Genomic DNA, 23,474 nt, shown 5'->3' with positions numbered 1-23,474 from the left:
ACCTTCACTTGCAATATGCGAAAGTTTACTTAACAGTAGAAATGAAACCCTTTTCAAACTCTGAATCAATATTTGACACCTTCCTTTCAATTTCCGATCAAATTTAACCTCACTTTACGCTATGTAACTTATAACACGAAGTTCCGCAAAGTCGTAAAGTTATTTTTATTACAAGAGATCGCAAACAAACGGATTGCATACGATACTATTTTATTGCCCAGCGCATGTACCGTTGTATGCGAAAGCACATTAGCTAAGGCATGCCACAAGCAAATCCGCAGCTAAAAGGGCGCTGCTTACCGCCCAACAGCTTTTAGTGTTCTTTCTGCACTGTGAGCGGTGCAAAGTGAATGAGTAAGTGCGCGGATTTAACGATTCGTTCGTTTAGAGAAATAAATCGCTGCCGTTGGCCCCAAAACAATGTATCGAACGCGAAGCGGCAACAGCGTTGCCATGACTTTGCTTTGGCTCGCTGCACTCAACGTTGCAGCCACACCAGCAGCAGCAGTGGCAATAACGACAAATGCCAGCGCGGCAATAACCAGTGCAACAACAACAATTGCTGTCACAACAACAACAATAACTGCCTCAAATCCGCAAATCCCATATACAGCAAATCGGAAAATAATTCCAAATACCCCACAATGGCTAAGAATGGCAACAGTTGCAGCGTCCGCGTCGCCATACGCGCCCGCGTCCGAACCAGCTGCTGGCTTACCGCGCACAACAGCATTGGCTCTAGCCTCAGCTTCAGCGCTAATATCCACGCTGCCGCCATTGAGTCAAAGCAATGCTGCAAATTACTTCACTTTAGTCGGCAAATTTAATCCGGTCGGTGAAGCGGCATGGTCGCGGGCAGCCGAGGCAGCAGCTGTAAATGCAGCTGTTGCTGCCACAACGTTTGACAGTAATCCTAATACCAACAGTGGAAATAACAAAAATAACACTACTTTCACCACACCGTTAAATGTTAGCCAACATCCTGGCGAGCTGTGCAATCGTCGTTGCATCGCGGGCGACAGTCGCATTTGCTATTTCAAATTTACGCTAGAACATTACCAGGTCATGGGGGTGTACGTAAGCCAAAACTCTTTCACAAACTCATACACTCACACATACATACAAACATAAATGTCATAAAAATAACCACAATGTTTGTGTGTTCATATTCATACTTGAATACTTGTATATTCTTCTGTGCGCTCGTATTTATAAATATGGTACGTGGACCCGTTGTAACCCCAGTTTTTAGCGCATACATTCGGCCAACACTCAGCGAAGCGGCGAGCGCACAATAAAATATTGATTGTCACAAAAATATTCTCGCGTAGAGCAGACCGACTGCTGGTTTCCGGCAGCCTGCAACTTGCAACCAACAACTTCCTGAGTCCTGTATCCTGTGCTCTGTGCGACCATCAGCCGTCAAAGCGCTTTGGCATGCTGGCATAAGCATATTAACGATTCGTTTTTTTTTCACCTCGTGTTTTCCACTTTTTCTTAATTCGCAATTTTTTCTTGTTTTGCTATTTTATTGCGTTTCCGCTTGCATATTTCGTTGCGTCTCTGTCGCCTTAGCACTTACGGTTGACGTTAGGCGCTAACTACTACTGCTCCAATGCTAGCACGCTGACTTAGACTCCGACAACTTCATCACAACTGTCCGCATGGTGGCGAGGTCTTTCGTAGCGCCCGTAGTGGAATGTAGCGGTTTCGTTCAATCGTCGTCGCACTGCTTTCCGCAATGTTGTACAACAAATTACAGAACTGAGGAAGTTACAAACGAGAACAGTTTGATACGTCAGTGATTCCCTGGAGGCAATTAGTGTCTTCGTAACTTGGTAAATTGACCATTTCACTAGTTTTCTTGTGCTTAGGTTGCTCAGGCGTCCTTAAAACGCCGTTCACTTTTTACCACACACTCGGGTTTGAGATCTCGTGTTAAGAAACAATATTTCATCCCTCTTGATTAGTTTAGATTAGGGTAGGTGAAGTCGTTGGATTGAACCTAAATGACATATCTCCATCTGGCAGATGTTCGTCCTTTACGTGACTCATAAACTATTCAAAAGGGACCACCAAATCCTGATAGATTGGCGAAGTGTTTTGGGTATATCACAAATTTATTAACTGCTTTATGAGGATCTAGTGATATCAATCCCAGCTACTTCGCAAGTTTGCTCAAGGTGTGTCTACCAACATATTTCCATCTCAGTGTGGCAAAAACCGGGTAATAGAGGAGAAAGTGACAAGATGACCCCATCTTGTCTTTATTTTTCTACAAATATTTTTCTTTCGCTTTGCGTATCGAAATAAGCCTGTACAATATAAATGAGACTGCTACGTCAGTCATCTGATGAAACAAAGAGGTCCAGATATCAGCTATTTATAAGTCACGAGTATATTAATACATTTTTGAAGGCATGTTTCAAGATCCAATACTTATTCGTTATATTGGAGAACCTTAAATCATTGCCTAGCCTTTTTTCTCGAGAGGGATATGCCAAGCATAAAGTAACTAAATTTTCACCTTCGAAACAGACGTTCCTCTTTCTATCTACATACTATCTTCTTTTTTTCTAACAAAAGCATAAAACCACCTTATCCAGTGTCAATACGTAATGAATTTAGATGGTCAACTTCATATTCGGGCTTTGAATGGAACACAGATTTCGTGCTAAGAATGATGTCTGAATGTTCGTCCAAGGAAAAGTACATAGATTTCCGCCTGGTGTGAGTTCGATCTACCTTTTTTCTAAGCCAATTACATATGTACCTACTTTAGGCGTTAGAAGGTACTTCTAGAGGTCACCTTCGGTTGTTTTTTGTTTTTCGAGGTCATCCAACGGTAGGCCCAGAAAACTTGCTATTTCAATGGGGTCCGACCACAGGGTGAAGGATGCCAGATGTGTAGGGTAGTTCCTGATGTAACAGTTATCTTGTCCCGGTTAGGATTGTAAGGTTCAGATAAGTTGTAATTAAGGTAATCCAATGGTAGGCCTAAGAAAGGGTCTGCTTCGACGGATTTGGACCATAAGGCGAAAGGAGTCAGGTGTGTAGGGTTAGCAGGACATACAAAGAGGTTGCTAGTGTCATGCGAGGACTCATTGCACGCTCGACATATATTTGATAAGTCAGAGTTGATTCTGGATAAGTAGGAGCTTAACCTGCTACGGTATCCAGAACGAAGTTGCGCAAGGGTTACTCTCGTTTCTCGCGACAACTCGAGCTCTTCGTCTGCAGTGGGTGGTGGTTTGACTCCAAATACGCCATTCACTGAGACGGAAGTCTGTGAAGGTGTTTATGGCAGCACTATAAATGGTGTTCAGTGAATGTCTGAAGTTTGTTGCGTCCAAAGTCTGGTCGGCTTATTGTTTAATGTCCTCGAAGTGGTTGAGGAAGGACCACTTGATGTTACAGGGAGGCGGTTCGACTACAAGCAGGTGAATGCAGGGATGATATCTACGAAAGCACTCCAGCAGAAAATGCTCGGAGAGAAGTTTATTATGCTCAGTAAGCTCACCTTCGGTGTAAAGGAACGCTTTATCTTCTTTTATGTAGAATTGATGTTGTTGGTATTTTTACTATTAATAAGCTCTTTGTATTCCGTCTGCACTTCTTCTTCATTTATGTAGAAGAATCGATGATTTTTTGTGTTGTTGTTTACTATTTAGAAACTGAAAAAGTAATTGACATTGCTTGCTAAAGAAACCTTAAACGGTAATTTATATAGCAAGATATTTACGAAGAGGTTGCATCGTTAAGTTTGAATCTCTTTACTGACTTGTTTAATTACCATAGCTTTGAGGGACTTCATACTTCGAAAGAGACTCCTGATAAATAACATTTTAGGGGGAACAATATTATATTCAGTTCACTGGCTTATCAACCGTGCCTGCATGCCTTCTGCCCTGCTGATCATAAACGCATTTTCGTTCCACTCATCAACAGCTTTCATTTCACCATTGCACCTCATAACATGCAATTCAACTGACGACATACCGACATTCTATTTAAGTCCGCTCCCCAGCACTTGTTTTACACCCTAAACATTCAACATTGGACTGTCCTACATTTAACATTTTCCATTTCAATCGCTTTTACTGCACCAACTGTCACCTCTATTCTCAGTCCAACAGTACACCCTACTTTACACTTTCATGACATAATAATTTTTTTGCATACACTCACTTGCTCCCTCCCACACTACTCCGCATCTTCTCTCGCACACACAGCGCTTGTGGCCGTTGCGCGCTCGGCATCATCGCCGATTGCTATACACCACAATGCATCTTGGCCGATGGTTATGAGAAGGGTGTAATGAGCATTAACCGGCAACTACCCGGTCCAGCCATTCAGGTGTGTCGCGGCGATTTGATTATAGTGGATGTGGCTAACCAAGCCCTTGGTACCGCAGCTGCTATACACTGGCATGGTCAGCATATGGTTGCGACCCCCTGGTCGGATGGTGTACCCTTTGTCACACAATGCCCCATACACTTTGCCAACTCGTTCCGTTACCATTTTTGGGCCACCGAAGCGGGTACGCATTTCTACCACTCGCACTCAGGTGAGTTTTTATTTCTTGTTTTCCCATTTTTTTTCTGCTTGAATGTAAAGTTTACTGTGCAGAAGCCAACGCTGCAGTTTTATCTTGCATCAACGCGGCAATTTTACACCATTACGTCCGGTTTTCATTTTGCAATTTTGATGCTTACAAACGGTAATACAAAAGGTGAATATGTCAGGCACATTTTGACATTTCGCAAGGGCGGAAAAATACTGGCAAATATTTGTTTTTTCCATCAACCTGTTATTATTTGTAGAAGGTATGAGAGGTTTAAAGAGTCAATGGAGATTTTTGATGGCGATCTTAAAGTAAGTCTCTATACTTTAAATTCTTATATGAAGAAGAGTAAAAAGTGCAGCCGTTTAGACCTTTGATACTGAAGCCTCAGAATAATGTGATGGTAAACACTAAAACCATTGTCAAAAGAACGTCGGATCGACTATAAAATCAACAAAATTTCTGAAAACTTTTATTGTACCTTTAACTGTTGACTTTTGTCTTACACGAAATCCCCAGAAAGTCGGTTTCTTCATATGACTTAAAACTTAGGCTTTCTTACATGTGAAGAAAAAAATTGTATGTTAAGAAGATGAAAGATCACGAATAACATTTCTGTCCGTTTTACGCTTGCGAAGACCCGGTCAATATATTTCTTTACTCGAACAAAAACTTGGATTCTCTCAGTTATTAAGAAGTATGTGCAGTTGTTCCATATCTCGAAGAGCTTATTTTCGAATTAAAAAAATATATTCAAACTACTCAAAATATACTCCTCAATTCCACATCAATTACTTAATGTTTTACTCTTTCTCCTTTTTCAGGTCACCACAAGGTCAATGGTCAGTATGGCGCCCTAATTGTGCGCGATGAGCCCGCTGCTATGCTCAGCAAAGACACCTATGACTTCGATTTACCTGAGCACTATATACTCATAGCCGACTGGATGCATACATATGGCGAACAATATTTTCCAGGAGAGCCTTCTTCAGCTGGCATATTTCCCGATTCTGTGCTGATCAATGGTCGTGGTATATATTATACCAAAGAGGGTGTACGTGTGCCAACTGTGGTGCCACCAATGATTTATTATGTTTTACCGGGAAAACGCTATCGTTTCAGACTTATAAATTCGATTAGTCACTCGTGTCCGTTTCAATTGCAGGTATTTAATAACTACTGTCGGTTTTGAGGCACTTGTTTAGAGGAAATTTCTTTTCTGCGGATTTTACAGAAGACGCTGGGCTGCCTGAAGCCCTTAAAAATAATCTCTTTAATACAGTGCTTTATAATATTTAATTGCATTCCATTACATTTCCAGATCGAACGTCACAACATGAGCATCATTGCTTCCGATTCTTACGATTTGAAGCCGTACCCATTCGATACAATCATCTCAAATGCCGGTGAGCGTTACGATTTCGTTGTATTCACTAATAATACTGAGGGTGATTACTGGATTCGTGTACGTGGTATGGGTGTTTGTGCCATTTTGCCAACCGAGTCCTTTGCTCTGCTACGCTATGTGAGTAATGAAGTTATTGTAGACTCTGTTGAGGAACGCCCATTACCACCGATGCCGCTATATAATGAAACCTACGTATCGGGGGTGGTGAGTAGACTTTTTTATATAGTCATATATAAGTAGAATTTTGAAAGATAGTCTTTTCACGGGTCTTTTCCAAGACTTGGCGCATGGTGAATATCTGGTCAATTGTGGATTTTCCAGGCTTAAGGCCACACCGTTAAGGTCCAATCATTTTGTTGACGATGGGATTTATTCTTTCATAAAATACGCTCAATAGAATCTTATATGCGATGTTGACGAGGCTTATCCCACAGTAGTTGGCGTTGATTGTGTGCTCTCCCTGTTTGTGGATTGGGCAGAGCACACATAAATTCCAATCGTTGGATATGCTTTCGTCCGACCATACTCTGCAAAGAAACTGATGCATGCTCCTTATCAGTTCTTCGCCGCCGTATTTGATTAGCTCGGCCGGCAAAGCGGCCTCCACCACCTTGTTGTCTTTAGGCAGGTAATTGCTATTCGAACTTCTTCGTGGTCGAGCAAGGAAACGTCTGCTCCATTGTCATCGATTGGGGAATCGGATTCACCTTCCCCTGGCGTTATACTTTCACTGAAATTGAGCAGGCTGGAGAAGTGTTATCTCCATTATTTTAGTATAGTCTGAGCATCAGTCAAGAGATCACCTCTACAAGAGTATGCTCCGGTCTTGAAACCTTCTATTAGTCGCAGCATCTTTTAATAGAATTTTCGAGGCCCTGTCGGCCAGCTGTTCAAGCTCTTCGTACTCACGCATTTCGGTCTCTCTCTTTTTTGTCTACAAATGCCTCTCGCTTCCCTCTCCAACTCTCGGTACCCATCCCATCTCGCACGAGTAGTGGTCAATTGCAACGTCGCGAGATATGCTGTCTATTTTTTCTCCACTGCGACACTGCACTCCTCGTCGTACCAGCTGTTCTTTTGCATTTTCCGAATTCCAATGATTTCGGTTGCAGCTGTACATATTGAAACACCGTCCCACAGTTCCCTTCCCTTTGTTAACGAGTCCTCTCATAGAGCAGGAGTGCAAGCCGAGTAGAAAATCGTTCAGTTGTTTGTTGTGATTGCAGCTTTCCGACGTCGAACCTTCCTTGTGTTTGTTGACGTGAGTTTTTTGCTGCACAGAGGCGGGTGCGTATCTTGGCTCCAACAAAATAGTAGTCCGAGACAATGTTAGAACCTCGGAGCGTACGCTCGTCTAAAACACTGGAGACGTGTCTTCCGGATATCACAACATGATCGATATGGTTGGAGGAGACAGCGAGGTAACTTAATGAATTTTTCTATGCTGTAATCTAGTACTACAGATAACCATATTTTGGGCCCCGAAGAAATTGATAAGTCTCAACCCATTTGGGTATTTATACCATGAAGGCTGAATTTACCGACTGTTGTGCCAAAAATGTTCTTTGCCCTTCGTACGTTAAAGTCGCCAAGCACGATTTTGGCATCAAAGCGGGAGCACCTCTCATTGGTGCGCTCCAAGCGCTCATAGAAAACATCTTTGGTGATGGGGAATGTGGCTAGACGTACATCCACCGGTGTGAATGTCAGTACATGGCGACGGAGACTCTCTCGAATCACATAGCAAGGGATGGTTCGCCTTGTCACTTTAGCTCGCCTTAAAGCGGATGTTCTTTGTACGTAGTCTAAGACCAGAAGTCGTGAGCTTCTTGAGCCAGATGTAAAAGAACCGTTTCTGGGCACTACCAAATGGATGGCGCTCAGAGCATTTTCCTTATTTGCGTGAACTTCCACACATGACACCGTGCTCCACTTCAATTTCAACTAATTGGATATTATATAACGCAATATATTAAAGGTTCTCAGAGGTTCAGCGAAATAATGACTAAAATCTTGCGCTCCCGAACTTCTTCTCCAGGAGTAAGGGAAAGATTATGAAACGAGGACAAGATACTTAGAATATGATATGCATGCGATGAGTATTCTTATTATTATCAGCGAAATTACTTGTATATTGAATGTGATCGAACCGAAGTCACGCGACCGCTTGAAGATTTACAAGTTTGATTTATAATCGATACATTCCCAAAAATACTGAATTAAACCCAATGAAACTCATGATCATGATATCTGCTATCAACAAAGTAGCTTATAAAGTTAAAAATCTTACCTAATCTTTGTGTTTCACTCCCCTTGTACTTATCTGCTGCTCACCAGTTCCTCAATCACCCCAATGGCAGCTGTGGCGCCAGTGACAATCACTGCATTAGCGAATTGGAGTCACTAGAACAGGACGAAATACTGCGCACTGCCACACCGGATCACCAACTTTTCCTTGCATTTCACAATTTTCCAGTGCCAAATAGTGAAATCTTCAAAAATGGCAACTACTATCATTTCGCGAGTATGTCCTTGCCCCAATCTCCCATTTCATATCGTTAATTCTAATCAACTTTTTTCAGATCTGCAGAACAATCTAACTATTGTGGGCGCTATCAACAATTTAAGTTTCGTCTTTCCAAGTTATCCACCGCTAACGCAACCCGAGGCTATGAACGATACACAATTTTGCACTGAACTTGAACGTCCGGCTCATTGTCGTGGTAATCGCCTGTGTCCGTGTGTGCATCGGCTACTCGTCCGGCACGGTAGTGTGGTCGAACTGATATTAGTCGATGAAACGGAATGTAAGTAACTGGGGACCAATACCTTCATATGTACTTACATGTAGTTATAACTGCAAAATAAGGTCAACGTATTTAATTTTCACTTTTAATTGCCCACTAAAGCTCAAAATGCAAAAGGGTAGGATGATAGTACATACATTTGTATGTGCTGTTGTAGTTGTTGTGTTACATTAACCATTTACTTTCCAAATATGTTCCTAATTTCTGTATTTTTGTTTTTGCACTATATTATTTTATATATATATATTTTTTTTTATTACATAGAAAGGGTGGTTCATATGGTGGAACACATTTTTTTTTAATTGAAATCTTTTGATACCTCATCGACTTCGTGTAGGATATGGTTCTCATTGAAGTATTCTATGCCCTCAGTCCAAGTTTCGAAATTTTTGTAGATATAAGTCCCAATATTTTTGTATCTCTCACTAGTACTCCAAGAAAGGATTAACCACATCAAATAAGAGCTTTAATGTAACTGACTGATATCACCAAGATAACGCGATTACCGAACATAGTGTTAAAATCTCGTTTTAAGTTCTAATACCACCACTTTTCATTCCGAGCACAAAACGTTGTTAATCACAGCTCTATAATTTTAACATCTGCCAAAGTGTTAAGAAATATTATAAATATTCAGATTTCCCCATTCCTTGTAATATTTCTATCATTATGAGGAAGATACTCGTTAGAAAAGCTTCTTTTTGTTCCAAAGTGAGAAGTGACACTGCAACGGACCATTCAAAACCATCAATCGGTGAGACTGTATAGGAGATTTTTGGTTCTCCTTTAGTCCATGGTTTGCCTGTGCTGGAACTCGGCCTTCGGCGGGGGTATGCTGCTTCAAAAGCTGAGTACGTTCTGAGTCTCTATCTGAAACTGTACTTATCGATTCGGACACTGAGAGTGTATCTCTGAAGCGGCCCAGTTGGTTCACATTTTTTTTCCAGTCTGTTTCGGAACTATTCTCATTTATCGGTAACTCTAGATCCCAAATATTAACTTTGAAGTCGATGTGCCTGTGGTCGGCGAAGGAGTGCTCTAAAGAGACCTGCCAATCCGATACTAGGCCTTCCGCACTTCTTTTGCATATGATTATTTCAAAGACTTTCCTTCTACTATTATATTATTAATAAACGGAGGAATTTTAGATAAGTTAAGATAAGTAGATAAGGATTGCACCGTGACCTAAGGTCTTTGGTGCCCCAGAATATTGATAAATTCCAATATACAGATAGTCAGTTGGCAGTTATTCTGGAGTTTCAGGCTCCTTGTCGCAGAACCTACAATTTTCACAAGAATATAAGCCCATATTATGTAAATGCTTCTTGAGCTTACAGAGGCCGGTGTAGAATGCGACAATTTGCCTGAGTTTTTCCCTGGGGAGGTTGTTAACATATTTAAACTTGCTGCAGTTGTAACCACACATCAGCATCTTGTGATGGCGCATTCTTTGAAGTTTTTGCCCATACCATGAAGGATTCATCATCAACCAGTTCATTCCCTGCGATACCTTTGAGACCGGACACCCAAATAAGGTGGACTTGATTACGTTCCGGTAGACTATTGAGCCATTCTCTACATTCATGCACCAGTAGCGCTTTGATCTCGTAGACTGAGATTGCTTAAGTGACACTTGACTATCGCTAAGTATAGTTATACGTTCTTTGTGTAAGTTACGTTGGAAGTTTACCTCTACGCACCAACAAGCAAAGATCTCTGCTTGAAACATACTTGAAAAATATTCCATATATATATAGAAACGTTGGTGCGTGGTCCTGCTACTTCAGCTCCGATTCCCTCTGACGTTTTCGAGCCGTCGGTGTACCACATAATTGTGGTTTCCCAAAGCAGTAGATAAAGAGTGGAATCATTTCATTCAGCCTTACGTGCTAAGTGGCGTTAACCATATATAGTGAGTAGGTTTTTGGATTTCGCGAACAGAGCCATGCCTTTAGTATTACTGTTCGATCTACTCTAGACTGTACGATGAGAATTAGCCTCTGCCCCAATAATGAGTGCTTTTCCCGATTTTTTCTGGGTACTCCGTGATCTTCCTAAATTTTTCATGGAAAAAGGAGGTGAGAAGTCAGAAAGCATTTCATGAGTCGGCCCTCCTGAGAAAGAGTCAGCCCTGCCCACCTGCCATTTCTCTCAATCAATCAATTATTTGACAATAATTATTTGTCCATCATTTCGTAATGTTGCTCTGCAACTCAGTCACTTGCATTCCGCTTATAATATTTGTCGCTGTTTCCTTTGGAGAAGCGCAATTTTCATACAAAAACATAAAAATAACAGACAAACCACAATATGGACCACCTTTAATAAACTAACACCGTTACCGTTGCTCAACTGTTTTGTAGTGGTCGGTCGCTTGCATCATCCATTTCATTTGCACGGCCATCGTTTTATCGTTACTGCCTTGGGACGTGATTCTACTGGAATGCCAATGTCTGTTTCAACTGCCAAACGATTGAAAGTCAACAACAATTTGTTGGCACACAACAGCAACAACACAAGGCCACCATTTAAGGATACCGTATCGATACCGAGTCGCGGATATGCAGTCGTACGCTTTCGAGCTGAAAATCCAGGTGAGCTTCAATATAACTGTACATAAGCTTGTTTGTTATGTTTGTTTGACTTTAAATCGAGAAATAACTTCATATCGGAGAGAGAGAGTGAGAAGTGTAAATAGTTGTTTCATATACATATATGTGGATCATGACAGTACCGGAAGCATCCATATATGTATGTATTTTAAAGAGTCTTATATAATATTTAGGAATATATTATGATTGATCTATGATATCGTCTTCTATAAACGAAGAGCTATTTAAGAGTTACACATTGTCTATGCGTTGCGCCGAGATGTTCTTTGAGCGGGGTGAAAAGTAGTATGTACTAACGGGTGATCCAAGAAGAGGTACCTTTTCAATAGCCTTTTTCCGACAGCTTATACGCAAGTTGTGTCCAGCTGTCATGTTATGTTTGTTCAGTGTTGTTTCTCATTTCGTCGTGGAAAAACTTACATCTGAACAACATTTACAAATCGCTCAACTTTATTACGAAAATTCGCGTTCTGTAAAGAATGTGTTACGCGCGCTTCTCTCAACTTTCAGTCAATATAAATGGCCTACTGAGCGTACTATTCGCAACACCATCACCGATCTTGAGACCTAGTATTCATTATTGGATAATATTCGGCTGAGTAGACCACGTCCAACACGTTGTGAAGAAAATATACACGAACCGTTCGATTCTGTACTGTGATACTGTCTCAAGTCTCTAACTTTGTGATTTTGAGTTAGAGAAAATTTTTGAGACTTGAGACGATTTTGCTATTCTGTAAGTGACAGTCACAAAATCTATTACATTTCATTATTCAGAGATGTTTTTAAACTTGAATGAAAATAAATATGTCGATAACAAATATTAATTTTTCTATAACATAGTCAAAAAACATAACTATCAATGAAAGTAAAAATATATGTTGACTTTGTTTCATAATACTTACGAAATTTATGTAAAATTGATTTATTTTTAACCTTTTCGCGTTCGAGTTGCTTACAAAATAGAAAATAACAACAATCGATTAATATCTGTCATGATCTCTGTTCAGTATATTCAAAATGGCAGACAAGAGTTCTTTTTGGTTTTGTGACCTGCTAATTACCAAGTCTCAAGTTTGAGTCAATATTTGAGACTAACACTAGAGACTATTTAGTGAATACTAACTAGTCACAAATTGAGATTTTACCCAAAAATGTCTCAAATAGAGACTAGGGACTGGTTACAGAATCCCTCTAGAAGACTGTTTAAAGTCGATACGGCACCGTTCGCAGAAACTCGGACTGACGTATGGATGGTGCATTTTACTTGTACGTCGACATCTTAAATTGTAAGCGTACAAAATACAGCTTGCGCAACAACTGAAGACTTTTTTCTGGGGGGATATGTAAAGTCTTCGATTAATGCCTTTGGAACAAAATATTACGGGTGTTATTCGCCAGTTACCAGTCAAAATGTTCGAATGAGTCATCCAAAATTGGACTCAACGGATGGACCATCTGGTCTACTATATGAGATAATCGCTCACCAAAAGTTATCTTCAAATAATTTCTTGTTTCGTTGGTTGTATAGAATTTAGCGTCGTTTTGTTGGAATCAAAGATCGTCGACAGCAACATCATGAATTATTGTTCTATATAGTCCATTAACTGTAAAATTATATCCGTCTCATATTTTAAAAATATGGACCAATGATTTCCCCTTTCCGTAGAGCTCACCAAGAAGGAAGTTTTCAATAATGTAACGGCCTCTCAATAATGTCTTGTGCCTTATCAGCATTCCAAATACGACTGCAAAATTTTCTTGTGAAAATCTGGATCTAAGATCTTTCGTTTTGGGTCCCTTTATCAAACGCGCGAACCGTTTGATGGTCGTTCGATTTCAATTCTTGCACGAGTTGGGTTTTGTAATTCCGCAAACCAACATATTTCTGCAAAATCTTCCATAAAATAGATGGGCATAGCTCCAATGGATGGACTCATCCTTTACAAGCATTCTCTTCGCGAGTTTATCTGGACGGAGAATGCTACTTAGTATAAGTTCCAGTTCACTTGCAGTCCACATCATTAGAAAGCACAGACATTATTCCGTTACTAGTAGCTTCCTATTTTGATCTGGAGTCCAGTTTTAATTGACGGATCTCTATGCCTTGCCTTCTAATCCTATCGACAGTATTTATACAGAACGAAATAATTCCTGTGTCAGAATTTCTACAGTTACCTGAAATATTCGCGTAAATACGGCTATGTGTGAAAGTGAAGCAAAAATCGTATATGTCTGAATCAACTTTGATCTTCGCCGTGTAAGTAAGGCTCAAGGGTTTAGGTTCGAGGTTGTATTCCAACCGACATTAAAAAGTTCTTTCTAATAGGGCAGTGCGTCTTCCTCGGCAGATAATTATAGAACTTACGCCACTTACTCTCCATTAATCGGTTGTTTGTAGGTGAGGAGATGAACTGGGCAAGAGGCTTTCTAACCTGAACCTACCTCCTTATATTCGGCTGAAATGTTTTCGAGACATGCCATGAACTCCGCTGAGCCACAAGATTTCGCAGCACAATCCATTACCCTAGTCGGCATAAAGTTTGTAGATCATTTCAAAATGCGCTCGGCTCGCCTTTGAGCTTCCACACTGCGGGTACTTTAAGTCAGCACTGTACCTCTGTCTAATTGGCTTGGGGTAATTTCCTGCTAATTTAGTAAAATGAATTAAATTACTTAGCTGGAACTCTAGAGTATTTTATTACTGTTACTGTCTGTTATTAATGTTTATTTAGCATATAAATACCAACACAAATGGACTCATCAATTGCGCCACTTTCGTAGCGTGGAAATAATGGACCTGTATCCATTAGTATTTTATTAGTCTCGGGAAAGTGCATTTCATTTTAATTGCCCAAACAATTTGATTTCGATATGCATACGCTTCTGTGTGTACATATGTATATGTATTGTTTTTGTACCCAAGCACACACATACATATACAACATTTTAGTCCACCTTGTGCTACATACATATATTGCACTATTGGGTATATGTGTGTGTATATATATGTATGTATGTGAAGCACAATGAAAATCAGCCAACGTCCGTAGGCTCCTTAGATTGAAGTGGAGTCAGAGTAGTTTGTTGGACGTGCTTAATATAATTTCAATTGAAACCAATTTTCCATGCCATTAACTCACAACGATAATAATCGTAAAACACTTGCGGCATACAACATAATCCTGCCACAATCGTTGAATAAAAAAGAAAGCATTTTTTTACGAAAAGCTTTATTGACAATATTTCTTACAAATATGTATTATACACAGATGCACAGACATAGCAGTTCACAGCGACAATAATTTTACCAGCGAAGGCATGACTATACAAGTGACCGCATGTGTAAAAGAAAACAAATGCAGTGGGAAAACAATTCGATGGACGGTGGGAGGAAGAAATAAACGGAGTGAAATTAAGTAAACCATATGGAATTTAAACTACTAAAAACTCAAAACAGATTAAAAAGGACGATAAGTCAATAACTAAATATGTCCAAAATGGCATGAGAGAGCTTAATACGAGCCGCTGTAAAAATTCAACGATGCCGTAGCACCGCCCACTTTTAGATGGAATCACATATCTCGGGACCACCGACCGATTTCGACTAAATTTAGTACCTGATAGTATTGTCACATTCCTAAGTCTCAGGGCGAAAATGGACGAAATCGAACTATAACCAATTCCACTTCCCAAATAGCAAAATTTTAAATTCCACTTGAAACGTTCAATGTTCAGCACACAAATTAAGAAGCAATTAACAGAACGAGATACAACTTTCCACTAATAACTCCTTTAAAGTATGCCACCTTATGACGCCAAATCCAACCAAAATTTTTCAAGCTTCAAGGTACCGAATATGTGGACCCCATTATCTTAAGTCGACTTTTGACCGAAATTATCATGTGTGGGATATACAATTTAAATACAGAGATGTTCCTTTCCTTTTAATAGTATCTCTGTGTATCAAAAATGAGTTTAATCGGGCCTGTTCATCCCTCAGGCTCCATATACCTAATATTAAGAATTTCAAAGCTTCGACCGACTTTATACCACTTATATCAGCCAATATGCGAATTGTCTCAATGAAATTGAAAGAGCGTATTATATTCATAACTTTGTATCAAAACTGGGTGAAAACTTGGCCTAGCCCCAATAAATAACTAATATCAGGATTTATCAGAAATATCCGGCCAACTTTGCTCCATATGATTGGTGATTGCATGTGAGGTACCTTAATGAAACCTAGTGAATATTTTTTTAGTATGTGGTGTAATAGTTCTTAGATAAAATCGGGTTAATACTAACCCAATCCCCATATACTACCTATAATGATTTTCGCTTTTGTAACAAATCTTGAGCGAATTCTAGTTACGCCTTCAAATTCTTTTTGCTGATGAAAGGCTTTCGATTTTGTGATGGTTGGAATAAGCATATTCTCCGATTTTCCGCTTAACTATTCGCTCAAAAACATTAATTTGAAGGCTCTGCTAAATAAATCGGACTGAAACAATCGCGTCTTTCTTATATTCTCTGATTATTTTAGTGTCTTCGCGAGCAGTGATTACATTTGGACGGCCTAATTTTGGCACATGCTCTTGTCCACCAATTTTCTAATAATTTGTTCATCAAATTTTAGATTGTGGCCTTGCTCCTGCATTATTTTTTGCGATTTTACCGCACCTCAGTCCATTTAAATAATTAATAAGATTTTCGCATTTCACTAATAAAATCGTATAAGTATTGAGTAAAATACCTTACTGAGATTAAAATGAAGAAACTGTACCTTTCTCAAGTTTATTTACAGATATTTATAAAAAGTTTTTACACACAGAAACACTAGCAACATATATTGCCTCGCAATAAATAGGTACTTTTGTGCAAAGCTCGAGTGATTATCAAAAAGTCTTTATGCTGCAAACGAAACAAAAGCTAACGGTAAGTATCATACCGTTATTCTTTGCTAACTTGCAGTATGTACTAATAGCATATGCACTTTTTGTTTAATTATTGAACACTTGAAAAAAAATATTCAATATGGTGGGGCACCCATAGTTTAGTCGGATGCTGGTTAAACTCGTATAGTATTACAAATTATATATTTCACCCCGACATATACTATAGACGACACAAATACCGAGCTCCATTATACTCGGTCGACATTGCTTTGCACGATGTTGTGCCATGGCTGGAGCGAACCCCACAATGAATTTGCTGTATGCACATTTTTGGACATCGAGAAGCCTTCGACATTGCGTCGCAGAGGACACTCGTGGTTGCTTTTTTTCTGCTCACATATCGACGAGCGGTATATGCATGGCGAGAAGTCGTGGGGAAGAGGCGCAATGAGATTTTTCACGAACGGGTCGAAGTTGGAACAATAGGTTGTAGGGGGAGTTTTCTGTAAAGAGCTCACAGTCAATCTTAGCTTCAGGCTACTAAATCACTGCAGTGTTTTTCAGGCAGAAGGTTGCGATAGACGTACTACTACGCCGTGCATCCTCTTTCAGAAAGATGATCATTTATCTCACGTTTGAGGAGAGGGACTAATGACTCCTGTGCGACTGCAATACCTTTTGGCCTAGAGTAGAATGCAGAAGATCATCCGAAGTACTTGTCCTTAGCAAGGTTCATCTTGCCACAATGAACTCTTATTTCTACTGGGCATTGTCGAATAGGCATGCTTGCTTTAAGGAGAAGAGGAGAAAAAAAAATTTTTGATTGAAGTGTTACACCCTAATGTTAAAATATACTCATATCATAAAGCCTAATTATTATGTATTGTTCATTTTAATAAAATTTTATAAATAGAAAATATTCATAATACAAATTCGTAACTCAGTTGATATGCCTCCATGTAAAATTCGTATTTAAATTGAAAATGCAAAATGTATTAGTTTAGCATTCGAGCTAATTACATTCTACTCAATATTTGGTGAACTCATTTTAATATTCACGTATGAGCCACTAATTAAAACAGTTATGTTTAACATTACGTTTGTTTCACTCCCCCTCACTCTATCTCTCCCTCAATGACTAACATTTGGTATTTTTCCACAGGATTCTGGCTAATGCACTGCCACTATGAATGGCATTTGTCCATCGGCATGGGCTTAATTCTGCAAGTGGGCAACACCAGCGAAATGGTGCCAACACCAAAAGCATTCCCCAGCTGTGGTAATTACCTACCCGAACTGAATGAGTTGCAAGCATTTCGCGCTAAAAAACTATATTTCATGTAAAATATGTAAAATGACTTATTATTATACATATGTAAAGTTTAGACATGTTATTCAAAATATTAAAAGCAAATACTATTTTCATACTATGGTTGGTAATTTTATTTGCACTCTAACCTATATTAGATAATAACAGTTTTGTTTGGCAAAAAAAATAAATTTGGAAAATATCAGCGTTGCAGAGTGTATGCTGTAGGCAATAAATAGTAAGACTTTTTAATTTCAATTTCGCACCAAATTCCATTCGTTGAAATATTTGTTTTCTATATTGTTATGGCTGTCAGTGACATCAGTGCCAAATGTCTTGTCTTTCTGAAGTGCATAAAGTGAATCCGGCGATGAGTAAAATTTGGCGAATCAAATTTCTTGTACCGAAACGTTTTAAGTCCTTCGATGATAATTTATTGTCTGGAGTAAGTGTTTTTGATTGGTAAAAATTATTCAAAGAGGGTCACGTTAACGACGGAACACGTACAGGACAGCCATCAACATCAACTGATGATCAACACGTCAAGAAAAAAAAGGATTTCGTACTTAAAAATCGATGAATGAAAATGTTACTGGCATCGTTGGAATATCTGAAAGATCAGAATACCATTTAGAAAGACAATTTGGGCCTAAAAAAGTGAGAGCACAATTGATTCCAAAATCACGCAATTTTTTCGAAAAACAGCGTAGCGATACGTCTGTGAAACAATGCTTTCCGACTACCAGGATGTCATGAAACGTACTACTACTAGTGATGAGCCTTGGATCTAAGCTTACGATCCAGAAACAGACCACCAATCGGCTGCATATCGTGACAAAGGTGAATAGAAGCCGAAGAAACCACTTAAAAAATTAAGGTTCTGTTAACAGTTTCGAGGTGTGGTAACCTCCGAATTCCTTCCAACATCCCGTTGGGAGTTAGAGGTGATGTGATGTTGACAACTCAACGGATTTGTGTAAAATTTTTTCAGTTTGTTGAGTAAGAATTAGATGAAATCGACACGGACGATCACTATTTTTAACAAGACAGTGCATTGCCTCATGACTTACGTCTATACCCCAGTCAAATAGCCGCCGATATCATGCAATTCAACGCGTCTGGATTATATGTATGCTCTGGAGTTATGTTCAATCAAACAGCAGTTCGAAGGCAACATTCAGCCTTCTTTAACCGGAATTGCAGCCGAAATGCTGGTCTGGGTCGTCGAAAATTGACATTATATGGTTGTTGTTGATAGACCTTTTAGGTGTGAAAAGATTAAGCGGAAGCAACTATGTATGCTTGTACACATTAGAAATAGGTGACAGTCATCGACATTGTGAAATTGACCAAAAAAAGGAAACAGTATTCAATTGTCCGGTTTTATAGACGGTACCGTGGCTTACCGTGATAGAGGAAAGTTTCAATGCTACTCTTTAGGGTACAAAAATTTCGTTAGTACTTGGTTCGAATAACGAAGGTGCTGTCAAACCAACTGACGTACGTGAGGTTATTGAGGAGTTTGCTTAAAATTGTTTGTTTTGAATACCCAGCGGTGGTTGAAAAATCGTTGAGAATGTTGCAGAAGTATTTTGCGGAGTCTACGTTATCACGAAACCAAGTGCCTATTTTCCAATAAGAGTGCTAGGATATCCTTAAAAAAACACCACTTGTTAAATAAATTCAAATGACTTTTATTTAATGTGAAGTACAATCATTATAATTAACTTCTCAATATAACATAATTCCAAGACTTATTTTGCAGAAACGAATTCGATGAACCCAATTTTCTAGTACCTTTTCCATTAAATCAAATCGTGTGTCATAATTAGCACGTTCAATATTAATTTCTAAATTTTGAAGAGAGTCTAGTTTATCGCTAAAGACCAATGACTTCAAATATCTCCAAAAGAAGTAGGCTCAATGTCACAATTTCTTGAAATAATCGAATCTCCGAACTTTTCTCGCAATAATTCGGTTTTCTCACGTGGTGTGTGCAACGTAGCCCCATCTTGTAGGAATCAGATGTTGTCAAGATCAACTTCTTCCTATTGTGGCCATAAAAAGTTTCGGAAAACATGGCGTAGCCAGCGTAACCGCTGTCCCTTAATTCGTTGAACTGTGTCAATGTTGTCGTATACCTCATACAACACATCGTTCCAACGAATGCGATATTCGCCGTGGTCAACGCGCAGAGAACCATAAATCTTTCGCAGAACCTTTCTTTTGAAAACTCGTAAGGTCGACTAATCAGATATTGTCATCGTCCTTGCCTCTGCACCATATAGCAGGACGGGAATAATGAGTGACTTGTAGAGTTTAGTTTTTGTTCATCGGGAGCGGACATTACTTAGCAATTGCCTGCTCACTCAAAAGTAGTCTCCGTTTACAAGAGCCTGCGTTGGATGTCATGCTGTCATCAACTTCATTTCCAAAGAAGTACGGACCGTTGATTCTAACAGATTAAAAATCACACCAAACTGTCAATTTAGGTTATTGTGATGGTTCTTCATAAATGATTTGTGCATTTTCTTCGCACCAAAAATATTGCTGGAAATACGTACCAAAAAAACAATGGAGCATCTCTTGTGCACTTTTCCTGCATTGCAAGACTACGATATAAGCATCTGGGGTCCACACATTATGATCCACTGGAGGAGGTATCGACGGTGAGGTTGCAGCTTCTGTTAACATTCGCGTCAAGCGCAAGCATGCTAAACGATGACTACTCCTCTTGGGCTCCATCTGGTATCGCAAAGGATCAAACTGGTCTATGCGTGGCTAACACAACGAACGTGGCCTCAAGCGTTAGTCCATCTCTTTTAATGACGATAGCATTCAAAAGATTATAGAAAAAGTACTTAAAAATCGCCGTGTTGGCTTTAGAGAGACATCTGAGGACCTCAACATTGTTTTAGTTTGATTAGTGCTTTGGGTATAAACGTTTCATTACTAAACTTTTAACAAAAGACCTGAATGGTTTGCGAAAACGGCGTCGATCAGAAGACGAAAAATAGATGCTTAACAACGTAGTAGAAGACCCTTCATCCTTCGAACGCATCTTTACAGGTAACGAGACGTGGTTTCATGAATATGTCGTCGAAACTGTCCATCAATCTAGCAAATGACGCTCTAAAATGAATCGAAACTGAACAAACAAATTTTCAGCGTAATTTGATAGAGCACTGAAGATTAACCCAGCCGCGGCTTCAATCAATTTTTAAATTGTATTAAGCGTTGACATGCTTGAATTGGGTTAGAAACCTATTTGGAAGGCGGTAATAAAGATTTGTATTAAAGTGCAAATGAAATGAATTTTATTACCAGTCCTTAGGCAATATTTTGTACGCTTCACCCTGTTATAAGTTTGTAACTCACCTTTCTTTTCTCGTTTTCCGTTATGTATTATGAATATTTTTATACTTTACACCATTTACCATAAGATAGTGGCAACCCTGGCAGTTAATGCATTTGTTCAGGTAAATTTTCGCAATTCTACCGAAATGACAAACGGTATTTATATTATCATTCTTAGTTATGCCTTTGTTGTTGTAAGTGACAACGAGTCAACATGTGGGCGATGATAATAAATGACCTCTCAGTTGCTTAATTAAAATTTCAGAGCTGCCTAAAACAACAATGCGTACGTACTTAAATAGATGTCTAAGCAAATATTACTCGCTACATATGCACAAATACTTACATACATACAAACATATTATTACATATTCTTATGCTTGGTCGGCCTTTACGATTGCATCGTCACTTAATATATTATTAATGAAGCTATTAATGCGGAATGTCCGCCATCAAAACGGACGATATCTAATATTGGCCACGACGTCGTCCACCCACTCTCCGTCTGTCTGTCTGTCTATCTATCTACACATATCTGTCCGCTATAACGACGTTAATATGCATGATAATAATAAAGATAATGCCAGGTTAAGCCAAGCGAAATGAAACGCTCTGCAAATAGTTGCTGCTGCTGCCGTTGTTGTTGTTTACGTTGTCGAGTTGGCAAAACAAATGTACTTACCATTTTTGGCTTGTCTACTGTCATATGTGATTATATGACAAAAGGTTTTTAAAATTATATATGTATACATACATATATACATATGTATGTATGTGTATATGTGTGTGTGTGTTTACTTGTGAGGTCCCAGGTGGAGCTTGCACGCACCTTTAAGTATACATGGAAACTAATTTGTTAACATGTGTAAATTTAGAAAATTGAACTTATACACAGTTGATGGTGTGTTTCTATGCAAAGGGTGATCCATTTCGAGATTATCTACTTTTTAAAGAAAAAAACACAGAAGCTTCAAAATTAATTAAATTATTAACATTCGAAAGAACATTCTTTCGCATTTATTTTTTGAAGACTTTCTCTTTCAAATGTTGGCCGCGGCCACGTCTCAGTTGGTCCAACCATTGAGTCTAATTTTCGATGATCGTTGGAGCATTCCCACTGATAACTGACGAATGACCCACGTGATGATTTGCTCCAAGGCCTGAATCGAAGCCGGATTGTCCGTATATGCTCTAGACTTATACAGGAAAAAGTCCAACGGTGTGATATTGTGATATCACACGATCTTGGTCGCCAATTGACCGGCCCAAAACTAAAAACAAAAGTTATCTGCTAACCGAACCCATTGATTGATGCGATGTATGGGAAGTGTTGATAAAACCAACTGTCGCCGAGATCATGGATAGTCGGTCATCTTGGCGCGATAACGGAAACCATTGACGGTTATGTTTTCAGCGGCATCATTTTTGAAGAAATATAGACCGATGATTCCACCGGCCCAAAAACCACACCAAGCCGGTGCTTTTTTTTTAGATGACAGCTGTTGAACCTCTGCAAGTTTCTCTTTGTACCAAATGCGGCAATTTTGCTTATTTACGTGCCTATTAAACCAAAACTGAGCCTCGTCTTTGAACAAAGTTTGGCTCATAAACGTCGGATCTTCTTGGAATTTTTCAAGAGCCCATAGAGCGTAGCGTTGTCGCTTGCTGAGATCGAACGGCTTCAGTTCTTGCACAAGCTGTATTTTGTACGCTTTCACTTTCCGATCGCGATGTAAAATGCGCCATATCGTTCCATACGTCAGTCCGGGTTGCTGCAATCGGCGCCGAATCGACTCATCACGATCTTCGTGTACACTCTCAGCTACTGGAGCTATATTTTCTTCACTGCTTGCTGGACGGGGTTTATTCCGTCGAATATTATCCAATAATGAATGCTGAGTCTCAAGATAGATGATGGTGTTGCGAAGAGTACGCTCAGCTGAACGAAACGCGCGAAATATATTCTTTACAGTACGTGAATTTTCGTAATAAAGTTGAACGATTTGTAAACGTTCTTGAGGCGTAAGTCTTTCCATGATGAAATGGCAAACAATGCTGAACCAAAATAACATGACAGCTTGTCACGACTCACGCGTGATCTGTCATAAAAAGGCTTTTAAAAAAATATATCTTCCTGGATCACTCATTATGTGTATCTAGGTAAGACTGAGCGGTTTTTATTTTCTTTGGCGTCGAATGACAGAAAAAGAAAGAGTTATGTCAAATTTTGTCAGAATCTTCACTAAGGTCTGTCGTTTCATCAAGTTACATTTCGCTTTTATACAGATTAATGGAGGAATGTTAAAACAATGGATTGCACTAATAAACTAGCAAGGCTCGGTTTTCAAGGATATTCAGAAACCAAGGTGGAAAAACAACCAAACTAAAAGTTGTAAGAAACAAGAAATCAGATACTCTAGAATACGAAGCAGTTCTATGGGAAAAAGTTCTTGGGGAAGAAGGAACGTGTGCAAGGTTTTAGATCGATATCTCAGACCTGGGTATTAGTTCGTGTATAT

General features: G+C 39.3%; 1 protein-coding gene across 1 annotated transcript; it reads left to right on the top strand.

Moving 5' to 3' along the window:
- The first annotated feature begins 350 nt into the window (after positions 1 to 350).
- Positions 351 to 17,633, top strand: LOC120782539 (laccase-2-like). The gene is given in 9 exon segments (XM_040114869.1): positions 351 to 416; positions 418 to 1,073; positions 4,233 to 4,567; positions 5,389 to 5,729; positions 5,886 to 6,176; positions 8,310 to 8,496; positions 8,555 to 8,779; positions 11,143 to 11,373; positions 17,452 to 17,633. Coding segments are annotated over 9 exon segments (2,514 nt in total).
- Positions 17,634 to 23,474: the final 5,841 nt, after the last annotated feature.

Source organism: Bactrocera tryoni, chromosome 1 (assembly GCF_016617805.1).
Source record: "Bactrocera tryoni isolate S06 chromosome 1, CSIRO_BtryS06_freeze2, whole genome shotgun sequence".
Taxonomy (NCBI): Eukaryota; Metazoa; Arthropoda; class Insecta; order Diptera; family Tephritidae; genus Bactrocera; species Bactrocera tryoni.
Note: the sequence above shows the minus strand (reverse complement) of the source record. Positions and strands in the feature narration are given on the sequence as shown.